Genomic DNA, 19879 nt, shown 5'->3' on the forward strand with positions numbered 1-19879 from the left:
ACCTTCTTGAATGGCAGTCAGTGCAAATATGATATTGGGGGAACTGGACAATGAGACTTATTTGTGCCTATGGTCCCACAGAAGATTCTACTAAGGTAGAAGTGGAGGAATTTTTTGATGCCTTAGAGAAAGCAACTGACACAATGAGAAAGGAAAAGTTGGTCATTGTTGGGGATCTAAATAGCAGAGTAGGAAGTGATTGTCAGACATACAAAAAAGTTTTGGGAAAATTTGGAGAAAAGAGCAAAGCTAATAATAATGGCAAATACTTGTTGGATTTCTGCTCAGGACATGGACTAGTTTTTACTAATACCATATTCCAACATAAGAATGTGCACAAATTCACATGGAGAGAAGAGGCAAGGAATAAGAAAAGTCTCATTGACTATGTCATTGTTGAGAGTGATGTTTTCTCCCTGGTGCAGGACACCAGAGTGTACAGAGGATTTGAAATTGGAAGCGATCACTATTTAGTCTTGAGCAGAATAAAATTGAATTTCATATTGAAAAGAATGACATGTAACAAAGTTTTAAAGTGAATAAAAGTTGAGCAGCTCTCACATGTGAACTGTAGACTAAAATACACAAAGATTATTGGAAAAAAAATGAAAGAGTTTGAGAACAAGAACCAAACCTTGGAGATTCAGTGGCAAAACTTGCAATAAAGCCTGATTGATTCAGCCAGAGAGGCATGTGGTGAGGTTGTCTGCAAGGATAGAAAAATCAGAACTCCATGGTGGACAGAGGAAGTTATAGAGGCAGTGAAGAAAAAGAAGAAAGCATATCAAAAGTTCCTGGCAAATAAGTCAGATTGTGCTCTTAGAGAATACAGAGACAAATGCAAGAATGCTAAACAATGTGTAAAACTAGCTAAACAAAAGTCATGGGAGGACTTTGACAAGAATATAGAAAATAAATATCAAGAAGGTGGTAAAATATTCTGGAGGTTGTTGAAGAAGCTTAAGAATGGAGGAAAGAGTGCTGTAAAAGGAGTTAGAGATGATAAAGGTGACATGAAAACGGGAGAAAAAGATATCCTTGAAGTATGGAGTAATTACTTTGAAAAACTGCTAAATGAAACAAGCAGTGATGACAGCACAGGGTAAAAAACACTGACCAGGCATGCAGTCTGGAATACGTATCCATACTTGAAGTAGAAAAAGCTTGAAATGTGGAAAGGCAGCAGGAGTACATGATATTCGACCAGAAATGCTGAAGTATGGTGGTATAAAAGTCTTACAGTGGCTGCACTGCATAGTTCAGAAAGCCTGGACAGAGGGACGAATTCCTGATGATTGGAGTAGAGCTCTCATAGTACCCATATATAAAAAGGGAAATGAAGCCTGTTGGCTCTTTATATTTAAGTAAAAGAAAAACTGAATGTGAGAATTACAGAAGTATTTCCCTACTGAGTGTTCCTGGCAAGATCTATGCAAGTGTACTTGAGAAACAGTTGAGAAGAATTGTGGAAGAAAGGCATGGTGAAGAACAAGCCGGATTCAGGCCAAATAGAGGCTGCCAGGATCAGATCTTCACTTTACGACAAATAGTCGAGAAAGCATGGGAATATAACAAAGATCTATATTTAAGTTTTTTCGATTTGGAAAAGGCATATGACCAGGTACCAAGAGAGAAGCTATTCAATACGCTACAGTTATATGGTGATAAAGGGGCATTATATCAAGCAATACTTAGTCTGTATTTGAGTTGTAAGTCAGCAGTTAGAATTGAAGGAAGTACAGGAAGATGGTTTAATGTTAAATCTGGTGTGAGACAAGGATGTACATTATCCCCTCTGTTATTCATTATCTATATGGATCACATTATGAAGAAAAGTGGTATTAAACATGATATCAAAATTGGAGATGTTAATGTCAGCTCTTTGCTTTATGCAGATGATGTTATACTTCTAAATAAATCCGCGACAATTTGCAAGATTCTCTGACTAAATTGAATAAATGTTGTAATAGATATGGTATGAAGGTCAGCAACAAAAAGACAAAGATAATGAAAATAGGCAGAATCATTAAAAATGTCTACTGTGTTGTGAATGGAGAACCTGTGGAACAAGTAAAACATTTCATCTACTTAGGCACGATTTTTAGTGAAGATTGTAAATTAAATATAGAAATAGACAACAGAATCAGCTAAGCTGGTATGATGGGAAGTCAATTGAATAAATTCATATGGAATAAGAGAGAAATTAGTCGGAACACTAAATTAGCTGTATAGAAGACAGTGCTCAAACCAGTTTTAACTTATGGATCTGAGAGTTGGGTCAGAAGTATAACACTTGACCAATTACTAGAGACTGCAGATATGAGAGTCCTGAGAAAGATTATAGGCATGAACAGATGGCATCAATGGCAATATCATATTAAAAACAAGGATATTAGTCAAGAATTTGACATTGTCAGCATCCAGGAATGCATTAGCAGAGCTAATCTCAGGTGGTATGGTCACTTAAACAGAATGGGCGAAGAAAGATTAGCAAAACAAGTGTTCTCTGCCAGGTTGGCAGCAAAACAATCCAGAGGAAGACCAAGATATATAGTGGATTGATACGGTACAAAGTGCCTTAGAAATATAAGATCTGATAACGTTGGAGTCTTGACAAGTAACAGACTGATTTGGAGGAAAACTGTAGATAGGAAGTTAGTAATGATGTAATTTTTTTCATGTAGTACTATCATATCCTGTACACCCCTTGAGGGTATATTGCAGGAATTTGATGATGATGATGTTTATCTAAGAATGAGAAAGTGAGAGAAACGTAAAAGTTTTAAATTAGCATTAATATCAGTTTTGTCTTTGTAGTGCAATTAATTATGAATTCATTAAATTTGTTTATTACATGTTTGCTTTTCTGACCATATTGACTGACCTAGACCCTTCATAAAAATATGAACCTGGTGATCATATACGTGTGCGGGGATATCATAGGTAAGAAAAGAAAGGGGGCACGACTGCAAACAGATAAAAGGAAAACCTATGGCTTCTGATTTCAAGCGAATTATATTAATAGCATCTGATGCTCTATAACCATCCTTAGGCTGAGTTTGACTCTGTCCTTAAAGCCCAGGCTGGTTCAGGAAATAAATTTGTCTGAGCAAATGTGGATGACTTATAGAGATCAGGGAATAGGTATTTTCTGGGGGCCCAAAATTTAGAAATTGTCAGATAAGCAGTAAGATCATATACTCAGTGTTAGGCAGACAATTTAGGGATATATAAGGGTTAAAGATAGCAGACAGAGGACAACATATATAATAAGGTAAGGGAAGGGGTAGTGATCATTAAATCAAGATAGCATTATACAAATAAAAATGAAACAAGACATAACAGTTTGAAGTAAAATCAAGTGTGTGACAAGAGTGCACATTATCTCCACTGTTATTCATTATCTATATGGATCACATTATGAAGGAAAGTGGTATTAAATCTGATATTAAAATTGGTGATGTTAATCTTAGCTCTTTACTTTATCCAGATGATGTTATACTTCTGAATAAATCCAGCAGAAGTCTGCCAGATTCTCTGACTAATTTGAATAAATTTGGTATGAAAATCCACAATAAAATGACAAAGACAATGAAAATAGGCAGAAAAATTGAAAACATCAACTGTATCCTGAATGGTGAACCTATAGAACAAGTGAAACATTTCAGCTATTTAGACACAATATTTAGTGAAGGTGGTAAATTAAATAGACAACAGAATTAGAAAAGCTGGTATGTTAGGAAATCAGCTGAATAAATTTTTATGGAATAAGAAAGAAATTAATCAGTACACTAAATTAACTGTATACAAGGCAGTGTTCAAACCAAATGTAACTTATGGATCTGACAGCTGGGTTAGAAATAAAACACTTGACCAAAGACTAGAGAACACAGATATGAGAGTCCTGAGAAAGATTAGGGACATGGACAGATGGCATCAATGGCAACATCATATTAATAACGAGGATATTAGGAAAGAACTTGACACTGTTAGCATCCAAGAATGTGTTAACAGAGCTGCTCTCAGGTGGTATGGTCACTTAAACAGATTGGGAGAGGAAAGATTAGCAAAACAAGTGTCTTTGCCAGGTTGGCAGGAAAAAGATCCAGAGGAAGACCAAGATATAGATGGATTGTTACAGTAAAAATGCCTTAGAATCTAGAAATATGAGATCTGATAATATTGGAATCTTGAAAGATTAAAACATTAATTTGGAGGAAAATGATTGATCGGAAGTTAGTAATGGTATAACATTTTCATGTAGTACTATCACAATTATCCTGTAACTCCTGAGGGTACATAACAGGAGTCTGATGTTAGTAAATTTTGAAGATGGCTGGTATAAATTCCTTTAAGAGGTTATGCTTAGAATGACATTGTTGATTCACCATTATGAAATTCTTGACTTGCATCCTTAAAGAGCATACATTGATAGTAATTACATGAAAAGGTTACATTATTACTAATTTCCTGCCAACAATTTTTTCTTCCAACTTAGTCTGTTATCTTGAATAACTACCAAGGTTTTAACTCGTATTTTTTTATTTATACTAGATGTATTTCTTCTGCATGTTTCGCTGTCTGTATCACTAACAACATCATAAGTAGGTTGTTTAACAAGTATAAACGCTGACAAAAAAAAGTTTTCCAACGGTAGTTAATATCTATAAGTTGAAAAGACTGGAATGATAGTATTAATCACGAGTATTTAGGTATGTTATGTGCAATCTCTGCATTATTGTGTAAACTCTGTGTGTGATTGCTGGCATAGGAGAGGTTCTTTAATGTTATACATATTAATTAATGATTTCCAGATGTCGTGAAGGATCATTCCTTGCTTTCTATTTGCTGCTTGTTTTGAGCAAATAACCTTGGAGGACTCCTAAAACAAACTGTTTAAGTAATTCTCTTCTAAGTAGGGCATGGAGTATGCTTCCCAATTTACCACGTGACGGATTGTCTTTGAGGTTGTGCACTACAAGTCTGCTTTTTTTTTCCCTTTTGTTTTCAGTGTTGCCTAATATGGTCTTTGTTGCAGATTTCGAAACTTCGCCAAGTCTGACCTATGTATATCTTTCCACAAGAATGTGGAATCTTGTATACACCTGGATATCTATGAAAAGGAACTTTGTCTTTAGAGAAGCATAGAAAACTTTGTAAGGTGTTGACTGGTTTGAAGGCTGTTCTGATGGGACTGCTTTTAATATTTTGGCTATTTTACTTTATTCATCGCCAACATATAGAATGGATGCTCTGCCTTTGTAATTAATTTCCAAGTTCTTGCAGCATGGTTCATCAGAAAATAAAAGTTTTTTTAGTACTGTTTTTGGGTATCCATTTTGGAGGAACTGATTAAATATGATTTGAAGTTGTTTTTGTTATTGTTTAGCATGTTTAAAGCTCTTTTTATAGACTTCTAATTATAATTGCCCAGTGATGTTTTTGTTGACAAGGATGTTTAGGAATGGTAATTTTCCATTTTTTTTTTCTTTGTATTTCTAATGTGAATTTTATTTTCAGATATTGATTATTCAGATTTTTTTATTATTTTTATTATTTTTTTATTTTATTTTGATGGCATCAATGGCAATATCATATTAAAAATGAGGATATTAGGAAAGAACTTGACATTGTCAGCATCCAGAAATGTGCTAGCAGAGCTAATCTCAGGTGGTATGGTCACCTAAACAGAATGGGCGAAGAAAGATTAGCAAAACAAGTGTTCTCTGCCAGGTTGGCAGCAAAACAACAAAGAGGAAGACCAAGATATAGGTGGATTGATACGGTACAAAGTGCCTTAGACGATAGAAATATAAAATCTGATAATGTTGGAGTTTTGACAAGTAACAGACTGATTTGGAGGAAAATTGTAAATAGGAAGTTAGTAATGATGTAATTTTTTTCATGTTGTACTATCATACCCTGTACACCCCTTGAGGGTACATGGCAGGAATTTGATGATGATGATTATTATTCAGAAAATATACAAAATCTGCTAGACCTTTTTGGGTGTCTTTCCAGATGATAAAGATGTCATTCACATATCTCCATCATACATGTGGAGATGTGTGGATGATTTTGTATATTTTTTTGAATAATCACCATCCAGAAATAAAATTTATTGAAGTTGTACTCTTTAGGAAAAACTGTGTAGGGAACACTATTCTGTAGCACATAGGTGGAAAGTATGAAGAGCAGGCTGAGAATTGAAACAAGCAGTTGCAAATGTGTTTATGGACTTGAGAGAAATTGAAGGAATATTTCCAGCCAGTTGAGTGGAACAGCACCCATGAAAATACCTGTCAAAGAGGCATATGATGACAGAAACAGAATCTAGAGAAACTGATGAAATGATTGTGTGTGTGTGCACACGCATTAACAGCATTCACCCTCTTCTGCATAATATCAAGCATTTTTTACAGCTCTTTTTTGGTGAACTTTCTCCATATATGCAAACAGTATTCTAAGGTAAGGCAGGTTTGGTGTTTATACATTGTTAAGAGTTATGTCTTGAGAAGAAAGAGGATGGCTGTGGATGCAATGTTTTTTTTTTTTTTTTTTTTCCAGAGATGTAAGTCAGTCCAAAAAAAGTTATCTGACTTGTATGGAGATCTCAGTAGTGTCATAGGTGAGGGGCAGGAAAATGTAGTGGAATTTTTTTTTTGGCATTGAAGTTGACAAGGTAATCTTCACCCTAGTAAAATGTTACAAATTAGTATTTAAAGCATTGATTATATGGAAGATCTGTAGTTTTGGATATGAGCATTGCATTGTTTGTGAAATGAAAACAGGAATGGAAAGTACTAGAAAGTAATAGAAAGAGAGTGAGTAAAAGTACAGAGCATTAGGGTATATTCCAGCTTTGGTGAGACATTGGAAGAATGGAAGCTATCCACCATGATATTTAGAAAATGATCAGAGAAGAAATAGGCAATACAATTGCAAAGGGTGATTGGTAGACCAATCAAAAAAAATTTTTTTTTTTGGTAGACCAAAAAAAAAAAAAAAAAGAAAGCTTTCATATATTATGTAGAAGCTGAAGGTTGCATTCTATTTTCTTTTTTGGAAAATTTCAACCATACTTGTTTTACACTTTCACCTTCTTCATACTCAATACAGTCTGAAGCGCCATATTGCTGGTCACTGATTAAAGGAATTAATTGTTGATGACTTTCTTCATTATTTTGATAGAACTGAGGTGAGGGCAATGGACGATAATTTGGCTGGCTTTTATCTCCTTACCCCTGGGATATGGTGAAATATAGGTTTATTTTCATGCTGGTTAGGTTAGGATAGGCTGGGCATTAATACTGATTAAGATTAGAGTGTTTAGTAACATGTACACATCTGTTGAGTATATGGTTAGCTTTCATGTATTATGTGGAAGCTGAAGGTTGCATTCTATTTTCTTTTTTGGAAAATTTCAACCATACCTGTTTTACACTTGGAAAATTTTGAAAAAAAGCCAGACTCAGCCCCTCTCAAACCTTCTATCTGGCTAAGATAGGTAGAGGATGTGTTCTCTATTTGGCCTCATGTCCCAGACACATTAGACACCTTCCTCAGTGACCTCAATAGTCTACATCCAAGAATCCAGTTTATGAGCAGAAAAGGAAAATAACAACAGTTTCCCTGTTGTTATTATATATACACAGTGGTATATACACGAATGGCAACCTCTCCTTCACTGTATATATAGAAAATCTACTCACATAGGCAGATATATTCACAAACTTTCCTACCACCACCCCTCTCAACAGTATGGCATCATTAAAACTAGCTGATAGAGCCTATAATCTTTGTTACAGTGGAACCTCTTTTTCAACTGAACTCAACCATATACACAATACCTTCCTATCCAATGGCTACAGTGATTACAGAATTTAAAAAAAATAATCAGTTCCTCTCCATTCGTCAGCCATCACATCAGAAGGATTTCAGAAATGCCATCACTATCCCCTATGTTCATGGTACATTGGAAAAATTAGCTAGGTCTTTAAAAAAAGTACAACCTCTACACAGCTTTTAAGCCCTACTGGAAACTTACTACCCTTATCCGTTCTAGCAAAGTTAAAAGTTTGTTAACAAGCCTTAAGAGAGTATTCTTGGTTTTCAGATGTGAAAGATGAGGAGATACCCTCCCTGGAGGGTTTAAGGTATCTTCATCATATGCTGTTTTCATAGCATCTGTCTTACATTCCCAAGTTTCTTTCTCTTCTTTCCTGTAATGTTTCCAAGAGACAAAAGTTGCAAAGGTCCAACCTTGATTCTATTGCTTAAATCCGGCAATAAACCTCAGACATTAAATAATCTTACAGATTTCTTTTCTTTTTTTTTTGTTAAAAAACTAAGTATGTAATCATCAATTTTATATCTATTAGTAAGCAGGACTTGTAATGTTTAAAATACCTAGCAGATTGTCTGGTATAAAAATTCGAGACTGTGATTTTTAGTGCTTTGTCTAGGTTTCAGGAAAGGAATGACTGATCTCTAACTCTATAGAGGGAAAGTTTATAACTTCCCTGGATTGTCCCACCATCTAAAAAATATTTGTTTCATTTTTCACTGAGTCAAAATTACAGTTTTTAAAATTATTAATTATCTTATTTTTTAAATTCGAGGTAATGCTGCATGATCACAAAAACAGATTTCTTCTTTATCTGCTTGTATCTATTATGCATTCTATTCCTTTGCATGCATTTTCGTACTATTTTCATTTACTCAGTGGCTAGAATAACATCTGATTTATCTATAAGATACACTATCATATTATTTCAAGGCTCAATCCTTCCTTGTTAATTTTACATTTAAAAATTTTAATAATAATGTAAAGTTTTTACTCATGCAGTTTTTTTTTTTGTCTTTCTCATTTATGAATGTTTACATAACATTTCTTTAAATGTTATTATTGTACATTAATTTGGTGTATTTTTTTGTGTTTTTTTTTTCTATTTCAGAAAGTGTAGCTGGATTACAAGAACCATTGTCATTTACAGATCTTGCAAAGAGTGTTGAGAAGGATGAAAATAAATTCATTGAGAAAGAAAATAAAGTCCAAGAAGAGAATAAGAAAAAAGAAAAAAGCCGAAAAATGAAGAAAATTCCTGTGGAGAAACAGAATAAAAAGAAATCAGCTCAAGAAATTGTAATTCAAGAAGAAAAAGAAACATTTGAAACTGATGGCAGTTCTGAAACTAAAGAAGATGTAATGGAAGAACATCTGCTTACTGGAAAAGAGAACAAAGTTCAGGACCAAGATAAGAGTTGGAAAGTAAAATCAAAGTTTGATAAACACCTAAAAAAGAAGCAACTTCAGGAAGCAGCTGCTGCTGCTTTAATTCACAATGAAAAAGAAAGAGAAGTTGAAGACACTGAAACAGACAGATCTTTTGGTAAAGATTTTGAAAAGAAGACCCCAAAACGGTCAGTAAAAGAACAGTATTCTGGACGAAAAGAGTTAGGAAGCAAAATTTCATCACCCAAAGAAAGCATTGTGCTACCTGAAATTACACGGTTAAAAGAGGATGCTGTTTCTTCACACCTGAGGAAAAAGAGAGATCGACAGTATTTTAAAAAAGGATCTACTTCTAAACTTCTTGATACTGATAGCACAAAGAGTGAAGCTGAAGAAAACATAGATGAACGGGAGGTATTACAGCTCACAGCCGAAGAAATTACAAAAGCGCAGGAAGAATCGCCAAAGTTAAGCTCTCTTAGCACAAAGAAAGCAGTTGATATACATAAAGAAGACAAGAAGAATAAGGGGCATAAAATATTAGAAAAGAATGATGATAAAGAAGAAAGAAAAACTGACAAACAAGATGTTGATAATATTAAAAAAGGAAAGTCGCCAATTCCTCTTTTGCAAATGGAGAAGCAGGGTGAACAGCTAGAGGCAGAGAAAAGAAATGAAAAGCAACCAGCATTATCACCAACTGTTAAGAAAAGAAAAGTACCCAAAGATCAAGTAGACAAGCTTGACAAGAAAACTGACAAGCCCTTTATTTCTAGCTTTCTTAAGAAAGGCAAGATAGCAAGAGATGCAGAAAATGCAACTGAAGAAGAAGAAAAAAAACAAAAGAGCCATAAAATAATAGACAAAACCGAGGAGAAAGAAGGTAAATCAGAGAAATTCGATGTCGATTGTATTAAAAAGGAAAAAGCATTGATAGAGCAAACAGATAGGAATGTAAAACAAACAGAAGAGGAAATTGACAAGAGAAAGGAAAAGCAGTCACCACTATTTAAGAGAAGAAAAGTCCCAAAGGATCAAATAGATATACTTGAGGATAAAACTCCAAAGCAAATATCTGCTGTTTTAGCTAAAAAAGGAAAGCTATTAAAAGATATAGAAGATATTACAGAGGGAGAAAAAAATTACAAGCAAACATTGACAACATTATCCCCTAAAAGGATAAAATCAAAAGACCAAGATGTTTTAGGACATTCTGATGAGAAGGAGTTGGGTGTTGCTGCAGCTGAAACGGAAATTGAACAGCTAAGTTTATCAGAAGAGGAAGAGAAGGAACCTGAAGAAACACCTTTAAAAAAAGGAAAGCCACAGTTGGAACAAATTGACCTTATTGAAAAAGTGTTTTATGAGGAATCAGAAATGAGAGTAGATGAAGAAGTAGAAGTAGAGGAAGATGAATCACTTACATCTAAAGAAGATGGCAAAAGCCAGATACCAAAGAAGAAGCAAGGAACAAAACCAATTCCAACATTGCGTAAGTATATAAGCAGTTTGAATTTAAGATAAAAAAAAACATTACAGGATCTATATTTGTGATTAGTAATATTAACGTTATGTTCCTTTATGCATTTAAAATTCTTTTTAACTATTTAAGAAATCTGCTTGAGCTTCTTTCTCTAAAATTTGATTTCAGATTTTGTGTGTTATTCTTCATTTGTTCTGTTAATATAATTGTGCAGTTTTGTAATTAGCTAAACAAAATTAGCAGACATCCTCTTTAATGTACACTGTGAGTTTGTCAAAGGTAAAGAAAATGAACCATATTTTTGACATAGAGACTCATGGACTCATCGAGAGAGGCGTCATAAATCACCCAAACCAGTTGTACCTTTTCTTAAATTCATTCATACTAAATGCACTCACTATCCCTAAGCAAACTATTCCACTCACTCACTTCTCTGTGAGAAAAAATCCTAATTCTTATACCTTTCTTAACTGTGAACAAACTTAACTCCCATGGATGTCCCTTGTTCTCTCTCTCCACCTTCCTTATAATGAAAAATTTCATCAGACGATATCCTATAACACCCATTCAGAAATTTATAGACTTCTATCATATCACCCCTTTTTCTACTGTTAACCAGATCTGTAATCCACACACTCGCAATCTATCCTCATAATGTAAATTCTATAATCCGGATATAATATTCTTCCTTATCCTTACATGTCAAGGTTCACTTCAACATTGCAATTATCCTCTAAGTTGCATTTGCAACTTTTGCTATGTGACCTTTGAACTTCAAATTCCTATCCACCATACCCCAAGATCCCTAGCCTCATCAGTTTCTTGTAGCATAACCCCACTAATATAATATGCTACTGGAAATCTCATCAAGCCAATGTGCATAACTGTACACTTACTGACATTAAACATACAGCTATTTTTGTTTGTCCACATTTCTAGCCTATTCAAATCATTTATAAGTGCTGGATATCAGTAGTATCCCTGATTGTCCTGCGTATCTTCACATTATTGGCACACAATTGCATATCTTCTGTTAGACCCTTCCTAATCTCATTAATGTATAGATTGAACAACAATGGATCAAGTACTGAACCCTGAGGTACAACACTGGTCATCTGAAATCTGGCAGATTCACACCCACTGTATACCACTTTTTGATATCTGTCTATCAACCATTCTCTGATCCAAATCAAGAGATTTTATTCCAATCCCGTATTCTCCAGTTTATGCAACAGCCTTTCATGTGTTATCCTATTCAAATGTCTTAAAAAAAAGTCCAACATTATCATAGTTTATCCTTTCCCTTTATCCAACTCAGCCATAACATTGTTATTAAATATGAGCAAATTGCTTAAACATGACCTTCCTTTAGTAAACCAATGTTGCTCCTTGCAGAGTATAGCTTGTTTGTCCACCCATTTTTGTATGTAAGTTCTTACCAACTTCTCTAAAATTGTCTACCACATCAGAGATACTGATAGGCCGGTAATTAGATATTAGTTTTGTACCACCCTTGTACAATGGAACTATCATGTATTCCTCCTATTCCTGTGGTATCATTCCTGAGCTGAGACTCAAGTTATGCAAACATGTGAAAGGCCTACCCAATTCGGTTGAACATTCTTTTAGCAAATGTGTTGATATTCCATTTATCCCTATTGACAAATTCATATCCAAGTTATGGAAACAGTCTTTGACCTAATTTTTATGCACCTCTGACTCTTCATCTAATGTAGCAGTATCACTGTGCTCTATGTTACATAACACCTGGTTGATATATCTTAGCAAAGTGAGTCCTCATTAATTGAACAATCTCATTAGCTTCTGACACTAGAGTACCATCTGCATTCAAACGTTATTCTTCCAAATTCATTCTTTCTTTTGCTTGTGGCATAATCATAGAATTCTTTTGAATTGCCTTTAGCTTGCATTTCTTTTTTCTTGCTTTTCATACTCCAATTTTGCTTTCTGCAGAATACTTTGTTACTTTTCTGGTCTTGGTTTTATATATTTCATAACTCCTCTCACTCTTATTCTCATGATATGCTTTCCACATTATCTTCTTCTTGTGGATCTCTTGCTTAATAAGGTTGCACATCCATTTCACTCCCAACCTATTTATTCTTCAAACACTAGGGATACATTCAGATACCACCTCATTTTAGTCCTTTTTCAAAAATTTGTATTGTCGACATTTTTCCCATTAAGAAATTGATATCATGGGACCAAAGATAGCATTCTCCTAAGTTGATCAAAATTTCCACCTTTGTAGTTCAGCATGTAACCTGTTCTAATGTTAGACCTTTAAGGGACTAACATTAGAACAGTCGCATGTCTCTGGAACACTTATGGTTCCAGAGAAGCTTGCATTAAAATAGGAATGGAGGAATTTTTCAAGTCCTTAGAGAAAGGCAGCTGATAAAGCAAAAGGAAATGCTAGTCAGACTGTTAGACTTTGTTGTTGAGTTGTTGAAAATCTAAACAGCAGAATTGGAAATGAATATCAGCCATATAGAAATGTTTTAAAAAAGTTTGGAGAAAAGAGTAAATCTGGAAGAGGCTGTAATTTCTATTCAGGACTAATTATTAAACACCCCATGTTGTTACAAAAAGAAAAAAAAAGTGTAGAATTTCACATGCAAAAAAGAAGACACAATAAATAAGAAAATTATTTTTGGACAGATTCATTTTTTTTTTTTTTTTTTCAAATTAAATGGTGTTCACTTGAATTCTTTCTTCACTGAAATATCAAAAACATCTAACAGAACTGTTCAAATAGAAAGGGGGAATAGTAAATCCCTTTATGTTTTTATAGCCGGGTACGAAACTCAGATTGAAATCCATAGAGTTTCATGCCAAAAAAACTATCGGCGAGCCCAAGTGTAAATGATCACCTGGGTAGTACAACACCAGGGCAACTCCATGCAAAGGTGGAGCAAGATCCGTCACTAACTTTAATATTCTCTCATAATGTAAAACCCAGATCCTAAGAGATGTATATATATTGTTTTACATTATGAGAAGAGGTCACTGCCCAGACCAGTTTCAACCTTTTAGTAAATCCCTTTGTTTTTTACAAAACATAAAGGGATTTACTATCCCCCTTTCTATTAACATATTCGCCGGTAAAATAGCCTTTTGGCTTTTTTTACCGGCGAACTCGTTGGCTGGTAAAAACCAAGGCACCAGGCAACTCGTTGCAAAGGTGGAGAAAGCTCTCATCACTCCTATCTCAGTATCTCCCATAATGCAAAGCACATCTCCTTACAGATATGTGTAATGCTATGCATTAAGGCAAGGGCCACTACCCATACCGGTTTCAACCTTTATTGAGGTCTCGTCAGTGGGAGCCAGGCCCAGTAGTGGAGACACCAAGACAGAAGCAATGAGAGGTCATCCCAACCTATAGGAGTTGCCAAAGGGTGTACAACCTTAGTATTAAATTACTCTGGATTCAGAGAAAGATGTTGAGAGTTTATTTTTCACTTGGTTAGACAATAATAGGTTTAGTTTAATCCTTTATCCAAGTCTGAGCAAACAAAGTTTGCGCCTGAAAGTATCTTCAGGACTAGGGTAAGGTAGTACAACACCAGGCAACTCGTTGCAAAGGTGGAGAAAGCTCTCATCACTCCTGTCTCAGTATCTCCCGTAATGCTTTGCATTATGGGAGATGCTGAGTATGGGTAGTGGCCCTTGCCTTAATGCATAGCATTACACATATCCGCAAGGAAATGTGCTTTGCATTATGGGAGATACTGAGATAGGTGCGATGAGAGCTTTCTCCACCTTTGCAACAAGTTGCCTGGTGTTGTACTACCTTACCCCAGTCCTGGAGATACTTTCAGGCACAAACTTTGTTTGCTCACACTTGGATAAAGGATTAAACTAAATCTATTATATTCAAATCATGAGTTTTAAATAGACTTGCATTGAGGAATCCCAGTCTATTTACATGTATCTTTAATCTTTGTTTATACTTGCAATAATGGTATGCTTCCACACTATAACACTTCCATGCAATATTACTCAATCTGGTGTGAAAAGTTAATGCTAATTATCACTCATGTTTTAGTTTAATGGAAGTAAGATATATCTAAAGATAATAAATAACTTTTTTTTTTTCAACTATTCATCAGATTCAGTCAATTATTCAATTCAGTTTAAGTTCTGAAGACTGTTTAACTAAATCAAATAGTAGATTTATTTTGATTATAACACCGTTTGTATTAAGGGTCATCCCAAGTGTAAAATCATCGTACAGGGTAATCAAAATTAAAGTATTCCTCTTTGAGGCCTTGTGGAGCACTACTCAGTGATCCAAATATTATGAAACGTACAGGCATGCATTGTGCTTCATGCAGAAGCGATATCTGAGAATAAAAAATTAGTTCCAAAATTCACCACCAGGGTGCTGTATGATGGACGGTATTCGATAACGATATGCGTGGAATGCATCTGATCAGGACTGATGTTGTGTACATGCTGCAATAAACCCTGTCTTTGAGAAATCCCCCAAGCCAGAAGTCGCTGGATCAGGTCAGATGAATGAGGTGGCCATGCAGTGGTATATGCATGGCTGATCACTCTGGCTTCTGTGAAATATTCTCGAATAACCTTCTGTACGGATTGACCGATGTGTGGAGGAGCCCAATCCTGCATGACAATGACCAAATCCATGCACAGGCACTGCTGTAGCTGTGACACAACAAAATTGCTTATCATATCATGATACCTCTTGGCAGTAACTGAGCAGGTCACAGAACCCAACTGCCAAATGCCCTCAAAGAAGAATGGTCCAATGATAAACAAAGCTGTAAACCTGCACCACACAGTAACTTTGGGCGAATTCAGAAAATCTGTTGGATTGCATGTGAGTTTTGTGTAGCTCTACCCTGCAATTGTGGTTATTCATAGCTCTTCGCAGGTGAAAGTAATCCTCATCTCCCCACAAATTCATCCTCGGCCAACTTAACTCGACCATGAAATGTTAAAGTAAATATCAGTCGATTTTCAAAGTCCTGCGGATGCAACTCCTGTGTCAGGGTTATCTTGAATTGGGTAGAAATGCAGAATCTTGCGTAGAATTTTCCAGACAGTTTTGTAAGGCAAACCATGTGTTTTGATATAGCATGTGCACTTCAGGAACTAATGTTTTTATTCATCACCTACTCCACAGCAGCAGTAGCTACTTCGTACACTTGTTGTGAACTGATTGGTTTGCAACCTCTGCCAGGTCTAACTTGCAGTGATCCTGTTTCTTGAAAACAAGTAATCATTTGTCACAGAGTACATGAAGATAGTGGAAATCTTTGACATTTGTTTAGGTGAGGAAATTCGTGGAGTGCACTAACAGCATTGTAATTATTTAGGTATTACAGCTTCATCAGCAAAGTATGCTGGGGTAAAGTTAGTGTCATCACTGTGGACGGTATTCACAACCAGAATGAAGGGAAAAATCCCATGTCCATCTTTTTAAACCCTCCTGGCACCTGCTAAGTTGCATGATGTGCATATTCCATGCATTTGGTGTTTACAACCCCCCCCCCCCATTGGTGGGTTAGAACTCCTTTTTTCCCCATCCCCTCAGATATTGCTTGTGCATGATGCACAATGTATTCCTACAAAGTTTTTCAGCATTTTTGTCACTGGATGGCACGCCACATAGCCTTGAACAGGGATACTTTAATTTTGATCACCCTGTATTATTTTTGATTTTGATGGAAGCAATTATTCTCTCACCTATTCATCCGATGGGAAAAAAAATTAATTCTGTTGACTATTTTTATTCATTAGATCTAGAGAATCTTTAGAATTTCAGAGAGTTTTAAAATTAATCACAACTGATTAAAGTTTGAAAATGGTTTTAGAAGTGTTCCTACCATATCTAGGACAATATACACATTCTTGCAAGCTGCCTGTATTTTGGGAGAATAGAAAGTTGCAAAATCAACTGCTCTCGTTTTAAAAGATGCTAGTTGTAGAGACGCTTCTTGTGTAAGCATTTGTTTATTTCGATACTATAAAATAATGGTGAAACAAAAATAATACAATTTTTTTGTCAAGTATAATGTTTAAATTCCTTATCTTGTCAAACTCAACTTATCTTAAACAGTAAATCAAAGGAAAATAAATTACATCTTGGGGTGGGGATGGGGGGAAGTATGATGCACAACTTATGAAGCACTTTAGGTATATGTGACTTTCATTCCAACCTTAATGACTTTCAGACCAATTTCCATTTCAAAAAAGCACTCCGCATATATAATCGTGCCAACCGGGCATTACTACGCGAGCAAATCGCCTCTACTCGTGCCACCCTCTCAGTGATGAACGCTACCATTGGCTCCTTACATTCAGAGCTCTCCACTGTTCTTAACCCTGAACTTTGGTCGATTCTCGCTGGCATTTCAGAAACTTCCGCACAGAAAGAATTTCAAAAAATAAACACGTAAAGAAATATAACAACCTGGTTAAAGACAAACCACAACCACAAATTCAACCGCTCCAGACAGTAGTAAACCTCTCTTCCAAAAGGCTCAACGACGATGCCATCAGCACCCTTTGCCTCAGCCGTAATTTTGCTGTCGCTCTGAAGGAAGTGCTGGTGCTTGATGTAATGGTTAACATCGAGCATGGGATCGGTCGCTTACCATCGGAGATAGCCAACAACATCAGACTTGACGTAGCCAACATCCTCGCTCATTCTTCGCCTCCAAAAAGTAATTTATCATATGCCCAATGCACGGCTCTCCTGAAATTACGGAAAGAAAAAAGTATCATCATCACCAGAGCGGATAAGGGTAATGCCACGGTCGTTCTTAATACCAGTGAATACAATCGTAAAATGGATATTATCCTCCGCGATTGCGCTACCTACATCCCGTTAGAACACGACCCCACAAAAACACAAGTTAAGAAACTAAAAATCTTACTTAAAAAAGTATCTTCCTGGCCCCCCCACGAAAAGACTTAAACCTTTCCGCTCCCGTCCCCCCCGAATATATGGTTTACCAAAAATCCACAAACCCAATTCCCCACTTAGGCCTATAGTAGATGCCACCAATGTCCCTTGCTACAGACTGTCTAAACAGCTGGCCAACTCTCTGACCTCCTTCACTGGAAGGTCCACTTCCTATATAAAAAACTCAACCCACTTTAAAGCCCTCATAGAAAATTTAACCTTGAATAACGCAGACATATTGGTAAGCTTTGATATCTCCTCTTTGTTTAACAATATTCCCTTAACTGACACCTTATTTCTCTCTTAGAAAACTTTTTTCCATCTGACATCTTAGATCTCTTTTCCTTTGCCATTAACTCTGGGTATTTTTCTTGGAAGAACAAAATCTACAAACAGATAGAGGGAACCGCCATGGCTCCCCCCCCCCCTCCCATCCCCTCTTGCCAATTTCTATATGGAAGATTTCGAAAAACAAGCCATAGACTCAGCCCCACTCAAACCTTCTATCTGGCTAAGATATGTAGATGATGTGTTCTCTATTTGGCCTCATGGCCCAGACACGTTAGACTCCTTCCTCAGTCATCTCAATAGCCTACATCCAAGAATCCAGTTCACTATGGAAAGGAAAAGAACAATTGTTTACCCTTCCTAGATACCTTAGTTACACGCCTGCCTAATGATACATTTGCCTTCACTGTATACAGAAAACCCACACACACACAGGCAGATACATTCACAAACTCTCCCACCACCACCCCTCTCAACAATTATGGCATTATTAAAACTCTTACTAAGAGAGCCCACAATCTTTGTTCCAGTGGAACCGCTCTCACTACTGAGCTTAACCACATACACAGCACTTTCCTCTCCAATGGCTAAAGCGATCACAGTATCAAATAAATAATCAGTTCCTCTCCCATTCCCCATCCTTCTCGTCAACAAGATTTTAAAAATGCCATCACCATACCCTACATCTGTGGCACATCCGAAAAAATAGCCAAGATTCTAAAAAAGTACAACCTACACACAGCATATAAGCCCCACCGTAAACTTGCTACCCTTATCCGTTCTACGAAAGATCAGCTCCCTCCGCTCTCTCTCTGCCTGGAGTTTACAAAGTACCCTGTTCCTGTAAGCTGGCGTACTTTGGACAGACAGGCAGATCAGCATCCATCCGCCTGGAGGAACACAAGTCTTACATCTGTAAACACAACTATGGTCATTCAGGCTTGGCTGACCATGTTTTGGACACCACCTACAGGGTGTCATGGACGAAAACCACCATGCTCCACCACAGCAAATTCAAGAAAGAGAGACTATTCTTAGAAGCAGCAGCAGCTCTCAGAAACCAACCAAATCTTAATAAATACGGTTGCATTAAGCTTCCGAAGATTTGGGAAACACTCATCACCAGAGGTCCCACCTTACATTCCAGGCCACCTACTACTGCCCTTAGAGGATGCTCCACCTAGATAGGACTTTAGTGTCACCCACGTGGTTGGGCTTAGTATTGTTTGTTATTTGTGTTATGTTACATTAGTTGTTTTTGTAATCCCCGTAGATGTCCTAGTGACTAGGACGAAATATAGGAAGTATTAAATTCTATTTTAATCCTTTTTGAGTGTTGTAAAAAATCCATTAAGCCTCCAACATGATGCTCTTTATGTTGATGTTGTGTTTATTCTTCTTCTTCTAGAAGTTGAGTTGGAGTCTGTTCCAGCACCTGACTTTTCACTGTTTACCTTGGTTCCCTGATGTAAGCCTTGTTTAACCAGGTAATGCCCCAGCCAACATGAAATTGCATGTTGGCTGGAGCATATGTATTTCTGGTTTAATCTAATAGAGAATATAGTTTGGTTGGCTAAGTTCCAAATTGCCAACCCATCATTTTAGTATCCATTGGACACCTAATAACGGGAAAAATCACATGAAGTTAAGGATTGGTCATTAGGTCTGAAGCTGTAGTCAGTTCTCCACATCAATTAAAGGTGATGTGGAGGTCTCTCAGTTATCTGGTTTTGACCCATAAGTGACTCTTGACCCTTGTTTATAAAATATTATCAAATGTTTTGGTGCATTTTTAAATTTAAGGCAGTGAGCAGGATCATGTTATCTTAATTTGAAGGGGAAAAATTAGGAATGATGGGTCAACTGTTTGATTGTTACTGTATTTTTTATTATTATTATTATTTTTTTCTTT

At 36.1% G+C, this 19879-nt stretch overlaps 1 protein-coding gene across 1 annotated transcript in view; it reads left to right on the top strand.

Moving 5' to 3' along the window:
• Positions 1-9091: 9091 nt before the first annotated feature.
• The window catches only part of LOC150093937 (uncharacterized), a 209264-nt gene continuing 198476 nt past the window's right edge, over positions 9092-19879 (top strand). Inside the window, exons 1-2 of the mRNA XM_090412924.1 lie at positions 9092-10025; positions 10173-10727. Coding sequence (XP_090269050.1) covers positions 9092-10025; positions 10173-10727 — 1489 coding nt within the window. The remainder of the gene's footprint in view (positions 10026-10172; positions 10728-19879) is intronic.

This window comes from Typopeltis vanoorti, chromosome 23, assembly GCF_054136105.1.
Source record: "Typopeltis vanoorti isolate ZY-2024b chromosome 23, IOZ_Tvanoo_1.0, whole genome shotgun sequence".
NCBI classification, from domain to species: domain Eukaryota; kingdom Metazoa; phylum Arthropoda; class Arachnida; order Uropygi; family Thelyphonidae; genus Typopeltis; species Typopeltis vanoorti.